The sequence below is a fragment of the Sceloporus undulatus genome, chromosome 6 (genome assembly GCF_019175285.1).
Source record: "Sceloporus undulatus isolate JIND9_A2432 ecotype Alabama chromosome 6, SceUnd_v1.1, whole genome shotgun sequence".
NCBI lineage: Eukaryota > Metazoa > Chordata > Lepidosauria > Squamata > Phrynosomatidae > Sceloporus > Sceloporus undulatus.
In genome coordinates, this window is record NC_056527.1 from 22092474 (window position 1) to 22104394 (window position 11921).

At 43.7% G+C, this 11921-nt stretch overlaps 1 protein-coding gene across 1 annotated transcript in view; it reads left to right on the plus strand.

Moving 5' to 3' along the window:
- Positions 1–11921, plus strand: part of LOC121935682 (patched domain-containing protein 3-like) — a 76315-nt gene that overhangs the window by 3317 nt on the left and 61077 nt on the right. The window contains exons 2-3 of the mRNA XM_042477461.1: positions 1533–1654; positions 2460–2605. Coding sequence (XP_042333395.1) covers positions 1533–1654; positions 2460–2605 — 268 coding nt within the window. The remainder of the gene's footprint in view (positions 1–1532; positions 1655–2459; positions 2606–11921) is intronic.

The window sequence follows — 11921 nt, forward strand, 5'->3', positions numbered from 1 at the left end:
ATCTGTGTCTGGCAACACACAGTGGCATCGCTAGAGGGATTCATGGGGTGCAAACCACACCAGATGGTACCCTAAGGGTGCCAGGCCTCACCTGGAATCCTGTGTCCGGTTTTGGGCATCACAATTCAAAAAGGATGGTGACAAATTGGAGCGTGTCCAGAAGAGGGTGACCAAAATGGTGAAGGGTCTGGAAACCATGAAGCCTTATGAGGAAAGACTTAGGGAGCAGGGTGTGTTTGGCCTGGAGAAGAGATGGTTAAGGGTTGATATGAATAGCCCTGTTTAAGTATTTGAAGGGATGTCACATTGAGGAGGGAGCAAGCTTGTTTTCTGCTGCTCCAGAGAATAGGATCCAGAACAATGGATGCAAGCTCCAGGAAAAGAGATTCTACCTCAACATTAGAAGGAACTTCCTAACAGTAAGAGCTGTTTGACAGTGGAACACTATCTTAGAGAGTGGTGAAGTCTCCTTCTTTGGAGGTTTTTTAAACAGAGGCTGGATGGCCATCTGTTGGGAGGTGCTTTGATTCTGAATTCCTGCATGGCAGGGGGTTGGACTGGGTGGCCCTTGGGGTCTCTTCCTACTCTAGGATTCTACCATTCTATGACTCTGGAGACCAGGGGTCGATTCACCGCTCAGCCCTGGAAACCATTGGGTGACCCTGGGTAAGTCACACTCTCAGCATCAGAGAAAGGCAATGGCAAATCTCGGAACAAAAAAAACTTGCCAAGAAAAACCTGTGATAGGGTCGCCTTAAGTCAGAAATGACATGAAGGCACACAACAGCAATGTAAACTCAAAGGGCCCACTGATCTTGGAAGCTAAGCAGGATCAGCTCTGGTTAATACATGGATGGGACAGGAGGCCACCAAGTAATAGTGCTACTATTCTGCTTTGGTTAGATTTCAGAGGAAGGAATTGGCAAAACTACCTATTGACTACTCCTTGCCTGAGAAAATCCTATGAAATTTGTTGTTGTTGTTGTGTGCCTTCAAATTGTTTCTGGCTTATGACAACCCTATTATGGGGTTTTCTTGGCAAGATTTGTTCAAAGATTTGCCTGTGCCTTCCTCTTGAGACTGAATGTGATTTGCCCATGGTTTAAATATATATGCCTACTTCTTTATTTTAAATCAGTCCTTTTAAGCATTTTATATTGTTCCACTTTCATTCTTTTATGTCAGGGTGTTACAATTACTGGTTCTTCTCATAAGGAGAATAAATGCTTATTTTCAGGGGAGAAGTTTTTAAAAATCTGGAAAAATGGAGCTGGCTGTGTGTTGAAGACGATAGTGTAGAATGGTTTCACTAGAAAGAAATCTGCATATTTTGCAAGTTCTCATTCAGTCTCCTCTTCCACTTCTTTGTAAGTGTATTGGGAAAACCACTGAAATAATTTCTTCCCCAATTCTTTTGATATTATGATTACTTTCAGCCTGTTTTTAAACCCCCAAGAATATTAAAACAACTTAAGAGAAACAATATTTAATAGATTGTCTTCTTCCTTTTCTTTTCATCTTCAACCCTTCAGGTAACCTATTTTACCTCACTGTCCAGACAGAAAGAATTTGAAAAAATCTCCAAGGAAGTGATCCCACTGATCTCCATCACATATTTTTTCACCATATTTTTTTCAATTATGTCATGTTCAAGGTAATGTGTCATGTTCAAGGTAATGTGTCCCCATTAATTGTGTTTCTCCTATGTGGGTACTTTCAGACAAAGAGATCTGACCATTCACCCTTGAAAAGCACCATATAGCTATTCTGTTTTGTTTTGTTTTGTTTAATAGCTTTTCTCTGGTAAGATAAAAATGGTGAATGAAACAATGGGAAAATGGAGGGCTGCAAAGCTGAGGTTAGTTAAGTCCTTCCATAAATGTTCATGAATGGGAGAATGGAATTGCACAGGAAAGGTCTCATCTGGGGGCAGCATGAGTTCATAAAATCTGTACTAATAACTCTCCCTCCCACACAATTATATTTCTTTTAATAAGAATAATTAACGTGTGCAGATTTGGTTGCCACAGAAAATATATGGGAACAAGAAAATAAAATGCAAAGATGCATTTACAATATAAATGTTTCAGGTGAAGCTTGGAAAAGTTGATCTTTTTGGATTGCAACTCCCAGAATCCCCAGCAAGAATGACCATGAGTTGTGATACCCCCCCCCCAATCCCTTTACCATGCTCTGATTTTGAGGATCTAATTAGCCAGCTGCTGCAAATCCTGTATAGGTTGCAATGTTTCAAAGCCTAGAGGGATCTGATTAATTTAGGAGACTGTTTCTGTCCCAAAAATGAATTACACTTTATTTCTTATGCTTATGAAGAATATCCCATGCAACAGTGGCATGTGGTATTCAAGTATTGTTCAAGGCTGCTGGGGAAACAGTATAGTTACACTTGGAGCATGAAACTCTGGATCCAATTAAGTTTCTCTTGATGTGTTTTACAGGCTGGACTGTGTACGAACAAAGGTGTGGGTGGCAACTTTCGGGGTAGTGTCATCAGGCTTGGCTGTCGTCAGCAGCTTTGGATTACTGATGTTTTGTGGGGTGCCATTTGTTATCACAGCTGCAAATTCACCATTTCTTATACTTGGTAAGTGAGCAAGTATATACATTTGTTGTGGGTTTTCCTTATCTATTCAGTTTTTAATGCATCTGGTATGTGTACATGAAATGGAACATAGGTCCATCCATTTATACAGTTCGTTAGCTGTCTAAGGAATTATGATTTATGATGTTGCCCCAAAAATTAATGTTCATGTTTCTGCTTAAAAAAGTAAATCCCATTGAATTTAATGGTGATTACTCCCAGATGAGAGCCAGCATAGCATAGTGGTTTGAGTGTTGGACTACGATTCTGGAGACCAGGGTTTGATTCCCAGTTTGCGTACAAAAGCCACTGGGTGACCTTGGGCAAGTCATATGCTCTCAGCCTCAAGGAAGGAAATGGCAAATCTCCTCTGAACAACTCTTGCCAAGAAGACCCCATGATAGTTCACTTTAAAAAGATAAAGGTATCCCTCTGACATGAATGTCTAGTCATAACTGACTGTAGGGGATGGTGCTAATCTCCGTTACTAAGCCAAAGAGCCAGTGTTGTCCAAGGACTGCTCTAGTGGTCATGTGGCCAATATGATTGCACCGAATGCTGTTACCTTCCCACTTATCTAGTTGTATTTGCATGCGTTCGAACTGCTAGGTTGGCAGAAGCAGGGACTAGTGTCAGGAGCTCACCCCATCATGCAGCACGCAGGCCTCGAACTGCCAACCTTCTGATTGTCAGAAATGGCATCTTAATCACTAAGCCACCACATCACTTATAGGTTCATTTTACCATAATTCAGTTCACCATAATTCAGAACTGACTTATCTGGGCAGAATGGGAAGAACAGGGGTAGGCAACCTGCGGCCCGCGGGCCGGATGCGGCCCGGCGAGGCCTTGGTACCGGCCCCAGCCCGATCCTGCCGCCGATTGCCACCGGGGCCTTTGGGGGGCAATTGTCTATAGAAACCTCAGAAACATGCATTTATATCAACATTTTTTTAAAAATCAGCAAATTTTTTCGCGTGTCCTCCATTTTTTTTAAAAAAGTGTCTACCATTTGAAAATTTTGTCCTACATTTGTCCTGGTTTATTTATATATTTAATTTTTTTAATTATTTATTTTTTTGGCTTCGGCCCCCCAGTTGTCTGAGGGACAGCAACCCGGCCCCCGGCTCAAAAAGGTTGCCTACCCCTGGGGAAGAATGAATAACATCAGTTGCCTTTCAAAAAGGAACAGGTGTTAAAACAGAAAGCAGTGGCATTGCTTAGACACTGGCACCATCCAGTGGCCTCTTTAGGCGATAGCAAGCCAATTGTGGCTATTTGATGGACTTTACTCAGGATAGAAGGGGAAAGGGATGTGTTCCTTGGGAATGAAGTGAACCTGTCTTGGAAGAAGTGATTTCTCCAGTAGCATCAGCATATACAGTTAGCCCTCCCCATACATGGGGAATCCATCCCGGACCCCCCCACCCCCCGCGTATGGGGAAAAGAGTGTATACCCAAGCCCCATTGAAAATAATGAGGTGTGTGGCACGGGTACGCACCCCATTTCTTCTGCCGGGGATTGCCTTCCACATAAGCTCAAAGCCACAGAAGGCAAACCTGCTTATGGGGAGGGCCAACTATAATTCACCACCTAGAGTGTTTTGTGGCTTTGGTAAACCATACAGGTTGGGGCGTTTGACATCCCTCTACCTATGGGGAAGGGATGAGCTGTGACAGGTCACTGTAAGTCAACAGGTGAAGGCACACACACACACACACACACACACACACACACACACATTCTGTCAGCAAAATAGCTCCAGCATTATAAAGTTGCACACTGAGGCCTGTGCTTCAGGATCTCATTCTCCACTTTGTTTTGTTAGAGGAAGGTTTAATTTTTCCCAAGGCCAAAAAATTGTCACCCATACGGGGAACTGAACTCTGGTCTCCAGTCATAGTCCAGTACTCAAACCACTATGCCATGCTGGCTCCTGATATCAAATGTACTAAACCAAACTTACTCAATAATTTTTAAAATCTTTAAACAACTCTCAGATATTAACCCAGACTGTTTTGTATTGTTTAGCTTTTCTATCATGTTTTGTAGGATGCATATCTTGTGTTTTAATGATCTGTGACTGTATAATAAAGATTGATTGATTGAATTACTGATCATGTTCATCTTCTGTATTTTCTGTCTTATATCACATTTTGAAAGTGACACATGATATCTTTGCTGTTCTTCAGGAGTTGGTGTAGATGACATGTTCATCATGGTGTCCTGTTGGCAACACAGCAAAGTAAAAGACAGGATCAGAGAGCGGATGGCTGACACCTATGGGGAAGCAGCTGTGTCAGTTACGATCACAACACTTACTGATGTTTTAGCCTTCTACATAGGAATTGGAAGTTCCTTCCCATCAGTTCAGTCATTTTGCATCTATACAGGAACTGCCTTTGTGTTCTGCTACATATATAACCTGACATTCCTTGGGGCTATCCTAGCTTTAAATGGCAAAAGAGAAAAAAGTAACAGACATTGGCTCACCTTCATGATAGTGAATTCTGAGCCTCAGGAGTCTCGGGGTCATCTATATAATATATGCTGTGTAGGAGGATCTTTTGATGAATCCACTGGAGCAGAGACTGAACACCCTATAACTGAATTTTTCAGAAAATATTATGGACCCTTTCTTATGCAGAACTGGACAAAGATATTAGTGGTAGTTGTATATCTCTTGTACATGGGTAGTAGCATATACGGATGCACTCAGGTTAAAGAAGGTATAAATGTTCGACATTTAGCTATTGATGAATCTTATGTTGTTCGGTATTATGACTGGGAAGAGGAATATTTTTCTGAATATGGTCCAAGGGTAATGGTTATTGTTAATGAAAGTGTAGCATATTGGGATCCATCTGTTCGTGCAGATATTGAGAACTGCATGGATTCATTTGAAAACTCATCCTTCATAGACGAACATTTATCAGAGTCATGGCTGAGAATTTATGAAACTGTTGCTAAACTCATGAACTTAAATATAAATGACCGAGACATATTCATTAGAAATCTACCTGTCCTAAATAGAATAAATCCAGAGTACGAGAGAGATATTAATTATAATAATGCCGAAATATTAGCCTCACGGTTCTTCATACAGGTAGTCAATATTACTAGTGCAGTGGATGAGAAAAATCTCTTAAATGAACTAAGAAACCTAGCTGAAGAGTGCAAGATACCCGTGATAGTTTACCACCCAGCATTTATATACTTTGATCAGTATGTTGTGATCGTTCAGAATACCATTCAAAATGTTCTAATAGCTACTGGTGCCATGTTATTTATTTCCATGCTGCTTATTCCAAATCCTCTCTGCTCTTTGTGGGTAACTTTTGCTATTGCCTCTGTTATTGTTGGTGTGACTGGCTTCATGGCCTTTTGGAATGTCAGCCTTGATTCCATATCTATGATCAACCTTGTTATTTGCATAGGGTTTTCTGTAGATTACTCAGCTCATATTTCGTATGCCTTTGTTTCCAGTGAGAAACCCAAAGTGAATGAGAAGGCAGTGGATGCTCTGTACGCCCTAGGCTACCCTATTGTGCAAGCATCTGCTTCCACCCTCGTGGGAGTGTTGGTGCTCGCTATGTCAGCCACATACGTCTTTAGAACCTTTTTTAAGATAATGTTTCTGGTAATCCTGTTTGGGGCTATTCACGGTCTCATTTTTATTCCTGTGTTTTTAACCTTTTTTGGCTTTTGTGCCAATTTGTCAAGTACAGATTACAAGTCATCAGATATTGAAAAATCTTAGGAGGAAGATGCAAACATGTAACTGCCTTCTGTCAGTATGAAACAGTAAAACTCTACTACCTCCAATTCAAGACAATCCAAACTTCCTATAAAGGCCCTGCGATTACATAACAAATCAAGCAACAAGAAGGCATATTTTCATTTGTACCTGAAATGTTGTACCCATCTAAGCTTTAGTTCTTCAGCAGCGCCTGTGTCATCTTTGTCATAGAAGACGTGTTTATAATACACTGTTTTTGTTTTATTTAAATAAACATTACCTGTCCATTCCTTATGACCTTAGACATCACAGATGGGGTGGTGGACTGTTCATTAATGTAAAATGGGATAAAGGTCTGTTTGAGGCTGTTTAACAACATGGTGTGGTGACTGCCTTTGGATTTTAGGGAAAACAACCAATGGTTTTCCTTCAGTGTCAGAGCTATTCAGGGCTGGAAATCATGACAGCTAATAAGCCAATTTGGGAGAAAGGGATGTGGCACAGAAAGAAGAGAGTGCCATTTGGTCCTAGTCATGCCAATTGGTGATGCCAACTTGAACAATGTAGCTGTGTGTTTGAGCACAGAGCCCACTCTTAGCTTATTAAGATGAGATGTCATCACCCAAACATGATTAGTGCATTTCCCCCCAGAAGTCTATATAATTTTTGCAGCACTTGCCTTACATGGTGTCTGCATTAAGTTTATGCTGTGTTTCTAGCACAGGACACATGAGTTCACATCCAAGTTTTCCTGTAACTTGGATGCAGTTTTAATTATGAAGAAAATTCCAGGCATAGGCTTCAGGATATCACAAGGGATTATGAAGCTCTGGGTAGGAAGCTGAAGGACCTCAATGCACAAGTTTTCATTTTGTCTCCCTTCACAGTTGAAGGGCATGGCCCAGGAAGGGAGAGAAGACAAGTGGAAGTGAACAACCAGCTTCACAGATGGTGCTGCTAGGAATGATTTGGCTTCTCAGACCATGGTCTGCAATGTCAGAAAAATTGACTTCTGCACAGGGATGGGTTACACCTCACAGCAATTGGCAGGAATGTTTTTGTTAAGAGTTTGAAAAATCTGATCTTTAAACAGTTCTGTGGGGGAGGGACAAAGTATTCTTGAAGGCATCAAGTGCTGGAAATAATAGCCTGACTGTTATAGAGAGAACAAGGCAAATAGTACAAGAACCCAACAGTGTGAGAGGAAGAAAAACTTAAATAGGCAGATAGGGAGAATGGCCCATGCTCTTAGACTGACGAACAGAGCATGGGAAATAAATAAGATTAACCTGAACTCTTAACAGTACATTTCTGCAGTGTGTTTTAGACTTAAGCTGAACTTGAGTCAGCAGTGTGATGCAGCAGCTAAAAAGCCAGTACAGTTGGCCTTCGGTATCCATGGACTTGCCATCTGTGGATTCAGGCAGCCACAATGGTGGCACATGGCCGCAGCGCCATTAGGATCAGCCCCAATTGTTCCATGGTGGTGCTTACACACAGCCACACTGCCATGGGGGACAATGGTGGAGCTGCCATGTGCATGTGCCATCACTGGAAACAATGGGACCTGTCCCTAATGGTGCTGCAGCCACATGGCCATGGTGCCATTGAAGTTCCATTGGGCACATACACGCATCATCATTGGGGCATCCACGGATTTTGGTATCTGCGGGGAGGTTTTCCAGAATGGATCCCCTGTGGATATTGAGGGCCGACTGTATGGTACTAGGCTGCATCAAAAGGAGGTTGGTGTCCAGATTGAGGGAAAGGGAACCATTTTGCTTTGGTCAGATCTCTCCTGGAATACAGTTCTGGGTCTAAAAGTATGATGACAAGCTGGAACGTGTTCAGAGAAGAGGGAAACCAAAATGGTAAAAGGTCTGGAAATCATGAGGAGCAATTTAGGGTGCTTGGTATCATTAGCCTGAGGAAGAGAAGGTTAAGAGACAGCATAGCCATGTTTAAATATTGGAAGGGATGTCATATAGAGCATAGAGCAAGCTTGTTTGTGTTGCAAGATTTTGTATTCTCTTCCCCCCTTTAGATAAAGAGGGATTTCCTGCATGCAAACTTCTCTCCCTCATTCAAACCAACCTTGTGATTTAGGTCACTCCCCCTTTGCGACTAACAGATTCTCAAAGATTTTCAACTGAACTGCATGTTTTCCATTTTCCTCCTCTCTCAACCTTCTTTCAGAAGATGGTGAGAAAGATTTCTTTTTACCTGAACTATTCACTAGCTAGAGTAGGATATAGCCTTTTATGTATATGTAGATTTAAGCCATTAGTTAACTTTTGTTTGAACTACAACTTACTTGTGTTGTTTTTGGAGTCAGCCTCAGTTCTTAGGGAAGCAAAGTTAGACAAAGGCACACTTCTGTCACTTTGCTGATTTAAAGCTAGACCCTAACAGGCTTAGCTCTGACATTTTTGATATTTAAATATTTTTGTTTCCTTGGCAAGGGCTGAAGCTTTAGGAATCTTAAATTACCCTACAGTTTGCTGCTGCTCCAGGACAAGGATACAGGGCAAAGGATTCAAACTACAGGTGGAAAGATTACAGCTGAACATTAGGAAGAACCTCCTGATGGCCAGAGCTGTTCGATAGTGGAACAAGGTGCCTCAGAGTGTGGTGGAGTCTCCTCCTTTGAAGGTTTCTAAACAGGCCGCATGGCCATCTCTTGGGAGTGCTTTGATTGTGTATTCCTGCATGGCAGGGGGGTTAGACTGGATGACCTTTGTGGTCTATTCCAACTATATAGGCATGAACAGACAGGCCAAAATAAAGCTGCTTTGGGTCATTTTAGAGGTATGCTGTTTAAATGACACATGCATCTTAAGAGGCCAGAAACTGCACCAAAGCTGCACCAAAGTACTTAGGACTGGAGAATGGTTTTAGTGTGGCTTCTGGACTCTTAGGACGTATGTAGCATTTAAACAGCATTCCTCCAAAGTGTTCTCTGCCAAAAGAGTGCTGGTGCCTCACAAAACTACAAATCCTAGGATTCTGCAGGAGGGAGCTACAGCAGTTAAAGTGGTGTCAAACTGCATTTTTTTCCTACAGTGTAGCAGCACCCACAAAGAGTAGTTCTTCTTAACTGCTTCACCCAAAGGCACCAGTTTTCAGATACAATTGATTAAAGGTACTCTCAAAACAGCAGACCCAGCTCCAAGCAAATTCCAGATTAATGCTCAATTTTAAACACGTTGAACACTGTGGAAAATAAAATTATTAACGTGTCTTCATTTCCCTTCTCATAGGGGTTTATCATATGAAGGAGATTGGGAGTTGTTACGTGAAACGATTTCACATGACATCACACAAAACCCGCCATTAAAATGGTCACAAAGAGGCATTAAAGTGCATCTTTTTTACTTTTGGGATTTCAGCGTCAATGCATTTCCGATGTCGCCTTATTTGTGCGTGGGACAATCATTCATGCAATTACTCCCCATTTGCACTTTATTTTGGGATGCTTTAAATGCGTTTTAATCTCTCTTTCTTGCCCAAATTCGCTCCAGTGTGATAAACTCCACACAACCAAAAAGAAAAGTCCTTAGCAAATAGTATCACCGCTTAGGCACAGCTGCCAGTGCATCACATGGGCAGGAAATCTATTTATATTCTTGTGGTTTGTCAAGTTTCACACAGGCATCCTCTTGTACAAGCAGTTTTGATAAAAAGCCCATCGCTGTGGCACTGATCAGATACTGCAGTCCTATAACACTCAAGATTTCCAAACGCAGGCAACACTTTGAAACTGAACTCTCATCTCAAAACACTCTGCAGCTGCTGCATCTTGCAATTCTTGTGCAATCTTATTCTAAGGAAACCTTTGCAGAACCCTCTCCTTTGACCCTCCCAGCTGATCCTTAGCAGCCTTTTAGGTAGCAGCTCTTTTTCACTGCCTTGCCCTGAAAAGCCCTTGTCATCAGGGCTCCAAAACACACTGCAGAAATAACCCAGTTTGAGACTGCTTGAACTGCCCTGGCTCGGTGCTAGGGAATCCTGGGAAGTTCGTTGTGGCACCAGAGAAGGCTAAAATGTCTCACAGAAGGATAGTAGTACTCAGAGCTCCCTAGCATGGAGCCAAGGCAGGTAAAGTGGGGCTCAACCCGGATTAATTCTGCAGTGCGGATGCAGCCCATGAAAGAATGGTGGGGGGTGGGGTTCAAGTCGAGGATAGCTGATCTGGGTGATCTCATTGTGGATTTTCCTGGACTTTCCCTCCAAGGAAGGGGGAAACAATAGCAAAATCAGTTCAGCAGAATAATCCCTCTGGCTGGGAATTCCCCTTCGCTGGCAAAGGCCCTCTGTCTCTGGGCTGCTCTCCTCCAGAGGCTCAGCCTGAAAATGAAAGCAAGCCCAGAAGAGGAGACTCCTCCCTGAGATGGTTTTCTCCATCCTTCCTCCTTTTGGCTCTCTCTTCTGCTCCTCTTCTCGGAAACCAGGACCGCGGCCTCCTCCTCAGCTGCATCTCCCTCCCAGGGCAGCCGGGGGAATTTCCCATTCCATCTTTTGTGGCCAGATCGGAAGGTGGCTTCAGCAGCTTTCTCCGTTTGTCTCCAAAGGACGGACTTTTCCAGCAGCCAAGCAAAAGCCCGGGAGGAAAGGAAGGAAGAGAGCGCGGTTTGGGTGCTGGGTTCGAATCCTGCTCACCCCTGGACCAGCCGCGCTCTCTCGGCCTCAGAGGAGGGCCAAGGCTGAAGACCCTTGACAAGACCTTGGGCAAGCCACGTTCTCTTCAGCCCTTTAGAGGATGGCAAAGCCCTGCTGAAGAAACTTGCCAAACTTCTCCCTCTCTCTCTCTCTCTCCAGCCTCAAAGGAGGGCCAAGGCAAACACCCCCCCTTCACTGAAGACATTTGCCAAGACCTCTGGCAAGTCACATCCTCTCAGCCTCAAAGGAAACCAAAGCAAATTGCCGCCTCCCCGAGGACCCTTACCAAGACCTTGGGCAATTCATCCTCACAGCCTCAAGGCTAACCTCCCCTGAAGAAAGCAGCCAAGGCCTTGGACAAGTCACACTCTCTCAGCCTCAGAGGAAGGCCATGACAAATACACCCCGCTGAAGAAACATGCCAAGACCTTGGGAAAGTGCCATTCTCTCAGCCTCAAAGGAGGGCCAAGGCAAACACCACCCTCTGAAGAAACTTGCCAAGTCCATGGACTAGTCCCACTCTCTCAGCCTCAGATGAGAAACAAGGCAAACTCCTGCTGAGGACCCTTCCCAAGACCTTGGAGAAGTCCCCCTCTCTCAGCCGCAAAGGAGGGCCAAGGCAAAGCCACACTGAAAAAACCTGCCAAGGGAATCCACATTCAGGTGGCCATACGCAAGGAAGGACTTGAAAGCAAAACAGCACCCAAAGGAGAACCAAGAGCGACCAAAATGCCTGGCTGCCACACGGACTGTGTGGAGCGGCCCCTCTCCCGCATGCTCCGGTCCCTGGGGGCCTCTGTGGGCGCCCACCCGTGGCCTTTCTTCCTCCTCCCCTTGCTGCTGTCGGCCGCTTTGGCCCCGGGCTTCCTGTACCTCCGGAGCTGTGAGGACAACGACATCGAGGCCCAGTTCACGCCCTC